Source organism: Rhipicephalus sanguineus, chromosome 3 (assembly GCF_013339695.2).
Source record: "Rhipicephalus sanguineus isolate Rsan-2018 chromosome 3, BIME_Rsan_1.4, whole genome shotgun sequence".
NCBI lineage: Eukaryota > Metazoa > Arthropoda > Arachnida > Ixodida > Ixodidae > Rhipicephalus > Rhipicephalus sanguineus.
Window position 1 is genome coordinate 221482644 of NC_051178.1, and position 15570 is coordinate 221498213.

Here is a 15570-nt window from a genome sequence, read left to right on the forward strand (position 1 = left end):
TCAGAGGGAATTGTAAAAGTTATTGACCAATTAACGAACTCTTCATCATGCGGTATAGATGGCATAAACGCCAAAATTCTGAAAAATACTAAACATGTATGCAGTTCCATACTATCAATCATTTTTCCGTAGTCACTCGACACAGGTGAAGTCCCAATAGACTGGGGAGTTGGGAAGGTCATTCCGGTCTTCAAGAGAGGTGACCGCTCATTTGCAGGTAATTACCGACCAATCTCGCTCACTAGTGTTTGTTCAAAGATCATGGAACACGTCATGTTTTCTCATGTTGCTACATTTTTATCATCCGTAAACTTCTTTCCCCCAAACCTTTCGTAAAGATCACTCATGCGAGACCCAACTAACATTATTACTGCACGACATTCACCTTCATATGGACCGTAACATCCCAATTGCCACACTGTTCTTAGATTTTGAGAAAGCCTTCGATAAAGTACCCCACTCCCGTCTCCTTCTAAAAACCTCGCGTCTAAACCTTCATCGGCATGTTTTTAACTGGATTAAAGCATTCCTAGCAAACCGTAAACAATTCGTGCATGTTAATGATCGCTCCTCCGACCTCTCCCATGTCTTGTCCGGCGTGCCCTAGGGTACCGTCCTAGGGCCTCTTTTATTCCTAACATACATTAACGATATTCTGCTTTCCGTTGAATCTAACATCCGTCTTTTGGCTGATGATTGTGTCCTCTACCGCCCTATAAATAACCCCACCGATGTCTCCTCTCTACAGCATGACCTCTCACGCATTCAACAGTGGTGTACCACCTGGTTGATGTCCCTTAATGCGAAAAACACATTACTAATTTCTTTCCATCGTCGCCGAAACCACACGCCGGCTACTTACACAATCAACAACTTTCATACAGCTGCTACTGACTGGACTAAATACCTCGGTGTCCATCTTTCGAGTGACCTATCTTGGGGCGACCATATAAATCACATAATTCACTCCGCTAACCGCGCTCTCGGGTACATACGCCGTAACATTCCCATGGCACCACCTTCCGTTAAACTACTTGCTTATAAAACCATTGTCAGAACAAAACTTGAGTATGCATCTGCTGTCTTTGACCCCCACCAAACTAATCATATCGAAATACTTGAGTCAGTACAGAACCGAGCAACCAGATTCATTGTTTCAGATTATTCCCGCTACTCGAGCGTCTCCGCCCTCAAATCCCAGTTAAATCTTTCTACCCTCGCTCTTCGTCGTCGTGTTGCACGTCTCTGCTTTTTTCACAGATTCTTTTATTCAACCCCGCGTGACAACCACCTCATACACCGGGTCCATCGAGGTCATCGCACAAGTCATCCAAATGCTGTGATTCCGCCACGTGCCCACACCACCTCATTTCAGCAGTCCTTCTTTTTGCGCACCGCCCGAGACTGGAATGACCTTCCGAACGAAGCAGCAGTCATCCGCGATTTTGCGCGCTTCAATAATGCCATCCAGGAAGCAGACTCAACCACATCCTAACATACACCTTCATCGATACCGCCATTTTATGACGCCCACCCCTCATGTAAAGTCCCATACGGTACCTTTGAGGATATAATAAATAAATAAATAAATAAATAAATAAATAAATAAATAAATAAATAAATGTTATTCATATACTTAGTCGTTCTAAAAATTCAATGAGGAGATCGCGCTCCCCCCGAACGTGAGCCCCCCCCCCCCCCCGAACAAAATTCCTGGCTACTCCACTGGTGCCGTTGTGTCATCAGCTCTTCTTTTGAAGGCCTGTCGACATAAGCATCAGTCATGTCATGGCCTTGTGAGCTGCTTTGTTGGCTAATACTTTGTCTCACTGAGACGTTGTATTAGCCATCAGTGACATCCTGGAGGAGTCGGACATAGCCTGCAATAAGAAAAGGGCACTGTCATTGTTAGGAAATCTGCTAGTTTTGCTCTTGTTTTTAAGATATTACACAGGGCATCTGAATGTGAACAGAAATTTCTACTTAGTACCAACGTGCAACCAGTAACAATTTGAAATTATGGAGAAAATACCCTAAAGAAGGAACGTGACGTCCAGTTTAATTTATCTCACTCATTTCTCATTGCAACACCAGGTGCCCATCTTTATTGGACTTCGAATACTATGCTGGTGAAAAGGTACGACTATAACTTAGCCTGTGTTTATGAGCCATTTGCCAACTTCCTAGTGCTTAGTTTATGCTATCAGACCATTGAAAAGACTGGGCAGGGATAACAGGAGAGCAGAAAACACTTGGTACACTTGTCATTTTTGGCGAGCAGTATGGGCTATATATTTATCTTCTCACTAATAACAGATGTTGGTGACATTATTCCACATTCCCAGGATTTGGGGACATTTTTGTGTGGCGCCATCTCTTGCCGGTAGCAATGGCGTCCTGCCATAACTGAATGGGAAATGGGCGAAAAGAAATTATATCTCTTGAAAAAAGCAAGCAATCAAGAACGACTCGAGGTTTTATACAGTAGAGGCCTACCGGAACGTTTTGGCAAAATTGCAGTATTGCACTGCAAAGCGTGTGGTTTCCCAGCAGAACACCGCCCATTATAAACACACGGGGCCCTATTGTCAAATTTTAAGCACACCGCGGAGCCACGCGGTTTGTGGTGCGACAGTGTAATTTTAACAGAATGTTCAAATAAGTCTCTGCAGTATAGAACCGGGAGTCGTTTTTGACAACTAACTTTTTTCGTCAGATAGGATTTTTTGCCTATTTCCCATTCAGTTACGGCAGGCCATCACAGTCACGGATGAGAGATGGTGGTACGTGCATATGTCCCCAAATCCTGGTCACGCTAGAAAAGAATTTAATACCATGCATACCAAAGGTGGGTGCTGTTTTGACTGGAAAAGCAGCGAAGTGACCATTCCTTGCCTTCAACATTTTAATTTTCCACCTTTTTTGTCCTCCTCGTGCTCTCGCTTGCTCCCTTGAGGCATTTTCATTAAAATGGAGTACAGCCAGCTGTGTCCTTGAAAAACGGGATGTGCACTGAAAACATTTTTTTAGCTGCACTTGGGTTGCTGCACATGGGTTTTAGCTGCACTTGGGTTAGCTGCACTGTTGATGGTTGCAATGGGTGATCAATACGCACATACATTTTGCATTATCATAATAGAGGGCAACTGTGGTTCTTTTAGTACTTCACAACCTTTGCAACATCATGCATTCTTCATGCATGTGCTTAAATAACCGTGATACGCATGCAAATTGAACATCACATCGTTACCAATGACAGGCCTAAAAGGTTGGTGACACAGAGAGTTCTGGAGATGAAAACAAACCATTGGCATGTGATCATTTCACATTTACTTGCTGGATAGGCAAAAAGCCAAATTTGATAGTGTTCTTGAAACCCAGAGTGCCTGAGCAATGTGGCTAAAGTGAACTGACATTCTATGTTGGATGCATCAGGACAAAGGAGAAAGGGGCAATGCATATATTCTCATATTCTGTTCGTGCAGACATACAATTAAAAAAAAACATTGTGTCTATTTGATGACAATTTATTACTAATTTAAAGATATGCAATTACTTAGTAACATACTAAAGTAGATTGTGCTCAGCTTCTAGTTACATGGACGAATCTTGCGGTTAGTGCAGCTGAAAGATGGCTTGCAAAATTTATTTAGCAAAATATGCTCATGCATTTCACAATTTGCCTACATTTATTAAACTCGTACATGCTAAAAAATATTGCATATAATTTTTGCAGCTGACCGTGCTTGCATTCCGTCCTCAGAATATGCCACCGATTTCGGAGCAAACCGGATGAGGATGTTGTTAAAGGACTCCAGCGATGACGTTTGGGCTCTGGGAGACAAGTAGCGTAATATGGCGTCACATTAATTTCTCGAGCTACTCTAGCGAGCAAAATTGATAAGGAAAAAAAAGGCAGAAGTTCAGGGGAAGATGGAAGCTTGAAGAGATGACAAATTCTTGGACACGGGGTGTCGCTGGAGTCAGCGCTTCGACAAGCAAACTTGTCTTCTTCAAAGCTGTGAATTGACAAGTCCGCTTGTCGAAATCGCTCCAGCGACACCCCGTGTCGAAGAATTTGTCATCTCTTCAAGCTTCCATCTTCCCCTGAATATCTGCTTTTTTTTAATTATCAATCCTGCTCGCTAGAGTAGCTCCAGAAATTAATGTGACGCCATATTACGCAGGCATCCCTTTACCTATTACGCTTGACAGTGAACAGCTAAAACGTGATTGCAAAAGGCTGCATGATGCAACGAATTGACTAGGGCAAGCTCCTCAACAAGCTGGTTTGCATGAAAAATAAATGTCTAAAAAAGCTCTTAAAAAGATCTAGCAAGAAGTTTTTTAGAATTCTTGCAAGCAGTTTTCTAGACTTCTAATAACGTGGTGTTAGCACAGCTACAGGAAGTTTTCAAGCTGCTTACGTCTAAATAACATCTCAACTAAACTTCTAATATACTTTTGGAGTTTCCTTTCTAGATGTTTAGTAGAAGTTTTCTAGCTTTTCTTGTGTTTCGTGGGCAGTGGCCAACGTGCCGTGCTCGGAACTGCGAGGACGCTGGTTCTAACCTCGTTGCTGGTTAAGTTTTTTTCTTTCTTTTTTTTTGTCGCAGAAGGTGTTGCAGAAGTTTGTTGGAGAAGCGCGACGCGGCTCGTGGGTTAAGTGCGCCCCCGCCTGCCCCGAAGGGGCAGGCACGCGGGCTAAACAGCGCGTGGCCGCGACAGCGGCCAGCAGCGCGTGACGGAGACCCTGCCAACCGGCCATTGAGCGTTAGCGAAATGGCCGCACTCGCGAGGCCACGATTAGGTTAGAGGGCCTTCACTGAGCAACAGGAAAATAATGTACTCACGTTTGCGGAAAACCAAATCTGGACTAAACTCCCTAGATTTTTCCCTGCTCTTCAACAGGGAAAAATCTAGGGAATTTACTCTGAAAGTAACGATAGCGGTGACTACAGTTACGTCTGGACGTAACCCTAGCCACAGCCTTTTGAAAATATCTCATAACCTAGCATCTCTCATAAGGCAGTATCGACTACTCCATATACACATAGCTTTGAATGCCTGTTGTAATGAATCGCATTACAACAGCCAACAAATTTTTTCTTCTTTGCTGAAACTTCTAATACTTTAAATTTTCATGTATCGAGCTCACTTTGACATTTTAAAGATCAAACAGGAATTGGTAAACAGCAAAGTAAAAAGTACGTCAGCAAACCGCGCGCTATCATACACACCCGCGCTCAGTCACAGACAGCACTGATCAGTCAATCTATGTACTACCATAGAACCTATATATCTACAACGATTGAACTTGCAAGGCCGGAACTTCTTTGGCTGTTTGTAGATAACATCGCGGCATCAGAGCGTGCAATGCCGCTGCCGCTACAGGCCTTTTCTTCATTGCTATAAAATGTGTTTGTACGCGTTTGCTCCCACATTCCTGCAGGCTGTCAACAGCATAAATAAAAGATCGCCGTCGCGCCGAATGCAACCGAGCGATACGAGTTGTATGCGGTAACAACAATGATAACAACAACGAAAAAAAGGTGCGCGTAGAATCCCTCGAACACAGATGACAGCGGCGACGCAACACATGCGGCCGAAAAACACGACCTGAGAATGCAAAAGCCTCGTTTTCGTCATAAACGCGGCGACTTAAAACCACATGTTCAAGAAAATGCCAGCGTCGTCTGCTGTTGCTAATGGTTGCCGACCTCGCAAACTGTAACTTCCCGGAACGGTTGCCAGCCTCAACAGTCGTCACGTCGTCCAACCAGAATGCGCCCCAGAGCCGCTCATGCGGACCCGCTCTACTACAGTTTACTACAGTGTACTACAGTATGAGGGAAAGAAGATGGCTCTTAACGGCTCGTTTTCTTTGTTAGACACAATATTAATGAGAACTAACAGACAGTGTACGCTCTACCGAATGGCAGCGCCGCCATTCGGTAGAGCCTGGCAGTGGCGTAGCCAGGAATTTTGTTCGGGGGGGGGGGGGGTCACGTTGCAGCGCGACCTCCTCATTGAATTTTTAGAACGACTAAGTATATGAATAACATTTATTTATTTATTTATTTATTTATTTATTTATTTATTTATTTATTTATTTATTTATTTATTTATTTATTTATTTATTATATCATAAACGGTCCCGTATGGGACTTTACATGAGGGGTGGCCGTCATAAAATGGCGGTATCGATGAAGGTGTATGTTAGGATGTGGTTGAGTCTGCTTCCTGGATGGCATTTTTGAAGCGCGCAAAATCGCAGATGACTGCTGCTTCGTTCGGAAGGTCATTCCAGTCTCGGGCGGTGCACAAAAAGGACTGCTGAAAAGAGGTGGTGTGGGCACGTGGCGGAATCACAGCATTTGGATTACTTGTGCGATGACCTCGATGGACCGGCTGGATGAGGTGGTTGTCACGCGGGGTTGAATAAAAGAATCTGTGAAAAAGGCAGAGACGTGCAATACGACGACGAAGAGCGAGGGTAGAAAGATTTACCTGGGATTTGAGGGCGGAGACGCTCGAGTAGGGGGAATATTCTGAAACAATGAATCTGGTTGCTCGGTTCTGTACTGACTCAAGTATTTCGATATGATTAGTTTGGTGGGGGTCAAAGACAGCAGATGCATACTCAAGTTTTGGTCTGACAATGGTTTTATAAGCGAGTTGTTTAACGGAAGGTGGTGCCATGGAAATATTACGGCGTATGTACCCGAGAGCGCGGTTAGCGGAGTGAATTATGTGATTTATATGGTCGCCCCAACATAGGTCACTCGAAAGATGGACACCCAGGTATTTAATCAAGTCAGTAGCAGCTATATGACAGTTGCTGATTGTGTAAGTAGCCGGCGTGTGGTTTCGGCGACGATGGAAAGAAATTAGTAATGTTTTTTTCGCATTAAGGGACATCAACCAGATGGTACACCACTGCTGAATGCGTGAGAGGTCATGCTGTAGAGAGGAGACATCGGTGGGGTTATTTATAGGGCGGTAGAGGACACAATCATCAGCCAAAAGACGGATGTTAGATTCAACGGAAAGCAGAATATCGTTAATGTATGTTAGGAATAAAAGAGGCCCTAGGACGGTACCCTAGGGCACGCCGGGCAAGACATGGGAGAGGTCGGAGGAGTGATCATTAACATGCACGAATTGTTTACGGTTTGTTAGGAATGCTTTAATCCAGTTAAAAACATGCCGATGAAGGTTTATACGCCAGGTTTTTAGAAGGAGACGGGAGTGGCAGGGTCGTAGCCAGGGGGGGGGGGGCTTATCGGGCTCCAGCCCCCCCCCCCCCCAAAAAAAAAAACTTTTCGTGCTCTCATACACCACCAACCAGCGGCGTCACCGGTGGTGGGAGTTATTGGGCTTCAGCATGATTATCATTTATTTAATTATTTATCTTTTTCTGACCCTCAAAGTGTTAGCAGAAGCAAGTTTGATATCGGGCTCTACACAGATGGCTCAAAAGTGGATACTTGACGAAAGCCAGCAAAAGAACGGGACACGAGAAAAGGCAGACACACACACCGCTGGTGTGTTTGTCTGCCTTTTCTCGTGTCCCGTTCTTTTGCTGGCTTTCGTCAAGTATCATGAACCAACTGGCCCAGATCTCAACTCTTCTCAAAAGTGGATGATGACACAAAACATCAACTGCTAGCTTCTCCTTGAATTCCTCCGCCATGCTATATGTTTAAGTCTATGAACGATTTTAAGCAGAAACGAAGTTCACGTGGCTTGGCTGGACAGGTACCGATGGCTTAGCTACTCAGCGCTTCAAGAGGGTGCGTTTTGCCGAGTGCGTGTCCTTTTTAGCAGAAGTGAGCTTGGCAAGGGCCAACATGCGCGCACTAAGGCCCTCGTATCCAAGCCATTTCAAAAGTGGAAGCACGCCCTCGAAGTCTTCGGTGCACATGAATTCACTAAATATCACACTGACGCTCATCTGGCAGCCGATAGTTTTCTTCAAACCTTCTCAAGATGTGTGCCCAGTGTTGTTGATCAACTCGACCATGGCAGGCAAATTCAAATAACAGAGACCCGAGGGAAGTTACAGCCTATTGTTGAGACAGTTCTCTTTTGCGGGCTACAAGGTGTGGCTCCCCGTGGACATAAAGACAGTGGTCCCATGGATTCAAGCACAGCCTCCTCTACAAATACAGGCAACTTCAAAGCGCTGCTTCGCATGCGCGCGGACTGTGGCGACACAGATCTAAAAAAGCATTTCGAAAGATGCCCAAATAAGGCCTCATATTTTAGTCCAGATGTACAAAACCACATTATAGAAATATCTGCTGCCATCATCAAGGAAAGCCTAGTCGCAAAAGTAAACGCTGCAGGCTGCTTCTCCGTACTTGCTGATGAAACGACGGATGTTGCTGGTATCGAGCAGCTTACTGTTTGTGCAGGGTACCTTAATAAGGATGCGAACGGAATCGATGTTCTTAGGCTTTGTGCCAATTCAGGACCAAATGGCCGGGCCCTCGCCGACACCATCATAAGGCTCCTTTTAGATATGGGAATTAACATGCAGCATCTCCGTGGTCAAGGCTACGATGGTGCAAGTTCGATGGCTGGCAAAACGAATGGTGTTCAAGCTGCTGTTCGTGAGAAATATCCAGCCGCACTCTACACTCACTGCGCGTGTCACTCCCTTAATCTAGTTGTGTGTGCGGCATGCTCCATCACAGACATTCGAAACTGTTTTGGGACTCTGAAGGCGACGTCAGTCTTTTTCCGTAAATCTTCTAGCCGCTCACACGTTTTGCGAAAAAGGATAAGTTCGAGCTGTCCTGAGTCTACAAGGCGGCGCCTTTTGGGACTATTGTTACGAGCTGGTATTCGGATCCTTCCCACCGCTGCAACCAGTTGTTACGAGCGGCGACGTTGGCCGACGCGGACTCCGGGGGTAGCGTGGAGCTGAGTGGCAGGTGTCGTACCGCAGGCCCAGGGACGTCCAGAACAGCAGGAAGCCGAGGCAGAGACCGGCGTTGAGGAAACTTAACAAACGTTTATTTACAACATCATAGAGGACAGGATCGTCAGAGCGACATCTAGTCCGATCGATCCGTGCCGAGCAGACGCTCTGCTGCTCCTTAAATACGCTTCAATACAATGACAGGAAAACTCCTTATGCGGCAAATGTCCAATCACAAACGTGCATGCCTTTGGAGCTGCATAACTATAGCTCCTTATGCGGCAAATGTCCAATCACAAACGTGCATGCCTTTGGAGCTGCATAACTATAGCTCCTTATGCGGCAAATGTCCAATCACAAACGTGCAGGCCTTTGGAGGGTCCGTCTCTTCGGCACATAGGTCACCGCCCCCAGGATGGCACTCCAGAGACCACTGCCCTTTCACTCTTCACGTCCGACCAGTTCGAAAGGGGGGGGGGGGGACAATGCCACCTGGGTTCTGATAATCCCTTTACGAACAAATGCACCAGCCTTAGCCAAAGCACACTCGATGCAAATACGCGTTCCACGGAGGGGTCCCGCGTGTAGCAGCCAGCTTCCCGCCGAAGCGCTCAGTTCAGGGAAAAGGCAGCAGGTGTAGGTGTCTAATCCGTTCTTCGAAGTGAGGGGGGGGGGGGGAGTCCAAGAAGCAGGAAAACTCGTTTGGAGACACCTGGCCCAGGACCCTCGCATTTGCTTTGTAACAGCTTCCCCGGCGGCAGGCTGAGACCTCGACGTACAAAGGTCAATCACCTTTGTGGGGAGAGGTCGATGAAGACAATGCTGATGTGCTGAAGCCGTACACACCGCGATGCTGCTCTGCTACATTCCTCCGCCACCTCCGGTGATCTCGAACATCTGGTAGCGTCGTCCAAGTTCGGAGAAAAGCTTCTCGCTCTGCTGGCCAACATTCCTTCTCGAAAGACAGCACCTGTGTCAACCACGCGAGAACCACAACCGCCAAGCAGGCAAGCGCCCGTACTCTCTCCCTGAGACCCACCAGGCTTTTACTCCAAACAAAATGACCTGTTCTCAATTACAATAGCAGCAGCAATTCCAACAACCAAACCTGAAATAGGCTGCTCAAATTCACAAACACATGTCGTGATGAAGCACGACCACATCAACAAAAAAAAAAGGCAATTGTAAACCTGTCACAAAAAAATTGAACCTAATTACACAAGCCAGAGTACTCGACACCATTAAGTTCCCCGGAAACAACGAGTAAAGCCCTGAGCGTTGCCACTGTTCAATTCGTGAGACACCCTGACGTAATGCTTCCTTGTGTCCTCGCATGACACGCAAGTGAAACCTAACAAAATATTTTCAATCTTAGCTTTCTTAAAACTCATGGAGGGCATTCTCCTTTTACGCACTCAACTCACTCTGATGCGTGGTCCTATTCTTTCGATAGATAACATCACACGCATAACGATAAAACAAAAACATAGCTCTAAAACTAGCTATTAAATCATCAAAAGACAACGAGACCACAAAAGAAAACTATTTCATACAAAAAAAAAGAACAACTACCCTAAAAAAAAATCCCTTTTCAGATGTCCAACTTCACCATTCCCCGAAAAACTTACTGTCGCCTAAACAACCTTTGCGTCTCCCTCGTGGTTTCCAGCGAGTGAGCGCGCGCACAACCTTCTTCCCGAACGTGAGGTTCTTCTGCCGCAGCAACAAATCTGATCTGTTTGAAAACAGATAGGAATACTGGGTCGGCAGATAGTCAGACACAGCAGCCTTTGTATGCAAAACGCCAAAGGGGCCCTCGATGCAAACCTTAGCAATCGGAAGGCATACGTTTCGCGCTTCCGCTGCTTGCTTAAACCAAGCGCGTTCTCCTGTGAACTGCCACGGTTCTACATACGAGGAATGCACCACGTCCATTGTTGCTGCCGAATCTCGCAGCACGCGACACTCCTTTCCATTTACTCTGAGTTCTCGAATATATGGCTCCAAAAGTTGCGTGCTTTCCTTCCCGCTGTCAACTGACAGGCAAGCAACCTTTGGATTCTCGCAGTACGCCGCCATATGACCCGGCTTGTGGCAATTGTAGCACACAAGCGGACGCCTCTTTTCAAAAGCCCTCTTTTGGTGCTTTTCCTGAGCCAGATCGGCTTCTTTCACTGCCTCCCCCTTCTCTACGGGTTCAGCGTTGCTCTCTCGGTTATCTTGGACTGAATGTCCCTTCCACCCAGTTGCCTTTTTGATCTGGCCCTCCCGCTGGGGAATCTCCTTTCTATCAAGCGCACGGCGCGAGACGAACTCTTCCGCAAGCTCCGCGGCCTTCGAGACAGTGGTTACGTCCTCCCTGTCTTGCACCCAGAGCCTAACGTCTTGGGGCAAACGACGGTAAAACTGCTCGAGTCCGAAGCACTCCACAATCTTCTCTTTATCCTCGAACGCCTTAGCCTCTTTGAGCCACTCCCTCATGTTAGACATTAACTTGTATGCGAAGTCAGCATACGACTCGTCTTTCTGCTTTACGGCGTTCCGGAACTTCTGCCTGAATGCTTCCGCTGACAATCTATACCTCTTAAGCAGGCTCGACTTAACCTGGTCGTAATCATCTGCTTCCTCTTTTGTCAAGCGGGCAATTACATCGGCAGCCTCACACGGTAGTAAGGTAAGCAAGCACTGCGGCCACATCGTTTTGGTAACACCCGCCTTCTCGCACGTGCGCTCGAAGTTTACCAAAAACAGACCCATGTCCTCTCCGGAGCGGTAGGGTTGCATTAGGTCTTTCATCCTGAACGACTTCCGTTCTACTCCGCTAGACGCTTCGCTACCTCCACTATTACTTTGAGCCTTGAGCAGCTCGACTTCAAGGCGCTTCATCTCAAGCTCCCTTTCTTGCGCTTCGCGCCTTTCTTTTCTTTCTTCCGCTTCGCGCCTCTCATTTCTTTCTTCCGCTTCGCGCCTCTCATTTCTTTCTTCCGATTCGCGCCTAAGCCTCTCATTTCTTTCTTCCGCTTCGCGCCTCTCATTTCTTTCTTCCGCTTCGCGCCTAAGCCTCTCATTTCTTTCTTCAGCCTCGCGCTTTTCGCGCTTTAGCTTTTCTTTTTTTTCCTCCTCAATCAGCTCTAGACATTCTGAGAGCTCGTCGTCGTCTGCCTCAAGGTTCTCAATAGCCTCGATAATCTCTGGCTTTCTCATTTGCTCTCGAACATCCAAACCTAAACTTTTAGCTAACTCTAGCAAAAGCGGTTTTTTCAGTGCCTTCAGATTCATGGTTGCTGCAAGTGCTGCTAACTTCACTACTACTAAGACGCTACGTTCCCATGCACAGGTCAACGCAGAGTAGTTACCCAAAATTACCACCTTTCGAGACAAAGCCTGGTAAAATCTCAGTGAAGAAAAGTCAAGCACTCACCACACCCTGCAGCCATGATCTCGGCGGAGACGATCCCGATGCTGGCACGAGCTTGTTGCGACTTGTCGTGAGCAGAATCCCGTCGCTGCCATCCAGTTGTTACGAGCTGGTATTCGGATCCTTCCCACCGCTGCAACCAGTTGTTACGAGCGGCGACGTTGGCCGACGCGGACTCCGGGGGTAGCGTGGAGCTGAGTGGCAGGTGTCGTACCGCAGGCCCAGGGACGTCCAGAACAGCAGGAAGCCGAGGCAGAGACCGGCGTTGAGGAAACTTAACAAACGTTTATTTACAACATCATAGAGGACAGGATCATCAGAGCGACATCTAGTCCGATCGATCCGTGCCGAGCAGACGCTCTGCTGCTCCTTAAATACGCTTCAATACAATGACAGGAAAACTCCTTATGCGGCAAATGTCCAATCACAAACGTGCATGCCTTTGGAGCTGCATAACTATAGCTCCTTATGCGGCAAATGTCCAATCACAACGTGCATGCCTTTGGAGCTGCATAACTATAGCTCCTTATGCGGCAAATGTCCAATCACAAACGTGCAGGCCTTTGGAGGGTCCGTCTCTTCGGCACATAGGTCACCGCCCCCAGGATGGCACTCCAGAGACCACTGCCCTTTCACTCTTCACGTCCGACCAGTTCGAAAGGGGGGGGGGGGACAATGCCACCTGGGTTCTGATAATCCCTTTACGAACAAATGCACCAGCCTTAGCCAAAGCACACTCGATGCAAATACGCGTTCCACGGAGGGGTCCCGCGTGTAGCAGCCAGCTTCCCGCCGAAGCGCTCAGTTCAGGGAAAAGGCAGCAGGTGTAGGTGTCTAATCCGTTCTTCGAAGTGAGGGGGGGGGGGGGGAGTCCAAGAAGCAGGAAAACTCGTTTGGAGACACCTGGCCCAGGACCCTCGCATTTGCTTTGTAACACTATGCGAAACGCGCTGAGCCGAGAAGCACGATGCAGTGCTTTCATTTGTGAGCCTCTTTGAGCCGTTGATCGCAGCACTAGAGGAAATTAAGTTTAACGGAAATGGCGAAAGTCCAGTGCACGCAAACAGTCTAATGTTGGCACTCTTTTCACCAGCGTTCCTTATAAGCGTGCATGTGACGGAGCACGTGTTAGCACTGACTTTGTCACTGTCAAAGAAGCTGCAGACGAGGAGTATCGACATGAGCGCTGCCATTGACGACATAGAAGTGGTACAGCAGACAAATGAAAGTGACCGCAAGAACACGAATGCTTCTTTCTCAAAAATATTTGCACAAGTGCAGGCATTCGCAGAAAAACTGAATGTGGAGATCACCAGCCGTCGAGCCGGTGTCCGGAAGCAAAACCTTGGGAGCAATGCATTCGAAAGCGCGGAAGAATATTTTCGCAGAACCCTGTTCATTCCGTTCATGGACCACGTACTAGCCCAGTTAAACCAACGGTTCGAAAAGCGCAGGGCACTTCTAAAGGACTTTTAGATGCGAAGTATCTTAAGGCGGAGCTCAATCCAGTGGTGGTGGTGGTGGTGGTGGTGGTGGTGGTGGTGGTGGTGGTGTGCGTTCTGACCACCCTTACTGCGCATGCGCATACCCTCTCCACACACCTCCTCTCCCCTCCCCTCTCCACACCTCCTCTCCACTTTCCCTCTCCCCTTCCCCTCTCCACTTTCCCTCTCCACTTTCCCTCTCCCCTTCTCTTCTCCACTTTCCCCCTCTCCCCTCCCCCTTTCCACTCTTCCTCTGAAACGCGGGCTAGACATGCCGAAATTCTCTCCTGCTCAACGCCGCGATGAGCTCGAGCGCATGCGCGTCCCCTCCCCTTCTCTCTCCTCTCCTACGCTGCCCCCCTCTCGCCCGCCTGTAGGCCGCGTTCCCCGCTCGCCCTGTGAGAATTAACGGCCAGGCTAGATGGAAGATACGACGCGCGTAGCGTCCCTCTTCGCGTTCCACGACGCGAGGTCGGTAGCATGCCCAACGAACGCCAACGGAACGCGATCGTGCAAGTGCTCCGGCTTCGCATCGCCTCATGGTCCCCTTTAGCGGGAGATGGTGTATTTATTAATTGTACCATCCGCAATACCATCAATGCAAGATGATCGGGAGAAAGGAGCAGAAAATCTCCTTACCGTTTTTGCGCATGACGTCGAAACGAGGGCTGGTTTTGGAGAACTGCGACTATGGTGGACAAAGTGGGCGAACAAAGCAGCAAACCAGAGCCCCGGTACTGGAACCGATGCCCTCTCTCATTGCGACAGCAGGTTCTATGCGAATGTGTACACGCTACTCCAGATTCTAGTCATCCTTCCATTGACCACTGCCAGCGCAGAGAGAACGTTTTCAAGCATGAGGTTACTTAAGAACTAGTTACGCTCCACGATGTCTGAGGAACGCATGGTTGGCCAGGCACTTCTGCACGCCCACAGAAATGCCGATATCAGCACGTCGGAAGTCATTGACCGCTTCGCTAAGCTTCTTCGTCGTGTCAACTTTGTCCTTTGATACCGAGCAGGACAAAAATCAGCGCAAACGAAAGGAAAAGACACTGCTGTTCCAGAGTTCAGGTCAATGAGCCCGTAATTCTGACGCAATATTATTCACCACCTTTTATATAGTTCACCACCTTTTAAAGCCGTGAGGATTTTGTACCTTTTAGCAGTTAACACTGTGACGAAATATAAACATAAGAATACGGGCATCAGGTGGACATTACCAGCCAATCGACAGCTTCACCTTGTTCACTGAGTGGTCGGCATACGCGGCGTTGCCAAACAAATTCAACTATTGGAAAGCCGTACTAGCAGAATTGTTTGTTACTTTCATTTGTCGTTTTTGTTCTTCATTGATTTCTGAACTAGAAGCGGCAACCTTCCTTTTATATTGAGTGCACAATAGTGGTTCGCACTTTTAAAACAGTTTTGAAATAGTTTCTTTCGTTATTTCTGCGCTCTTCCTTTATAGTTCTGTCCACATGGTGCGTCCGAGACAGCAGCTTGTCCCAAGGACATATCAGTTGGGCATTATGTATAGTGGTCATTGCTTAATTCCGTTTATTGATTGCATATTTAAATGTACATTTGTGAAGTTTTGCATAAGCATACTGCGCACTGTTTCCGGTGACTTATGTTTTGCCCGTATTCGAGGTGTACTTTCCCATTCTTGCTTTTTCCTGGCCGCATCATTTGTGCAAAAAGATGAACATTTTGCGTAAACAATCTACATTAAATAT

The 15570-nt window shown here is 47.3% G+C and overlaps 1 protein-coding gene across 1 annotated transcript; it reads right to left on the minus strand.

The window, feature by feature from the left end:
• Positions 1–1826: 1826 nt before the first annotated feature.
• Positions 1827–11990, minus strand: LOC125757920 (uncharacterized). Its single transcript, XM_049414306.1, has 2 exons — positions 10910–11990; positions 1827–1880 (listed from the first exon to the last, which is right to left on the minus strand). Exons 1-2 carry the CDS (start codon positions 11813–11815, stop codon positions 1827–1829), a joined length of 960 nt encoding a protein of 319 aa, XP_049270263.1. The 5' UTR covers positions 11816–11990.
• Positions 11991–15570: the final 3580 nt, after the last annotated feature.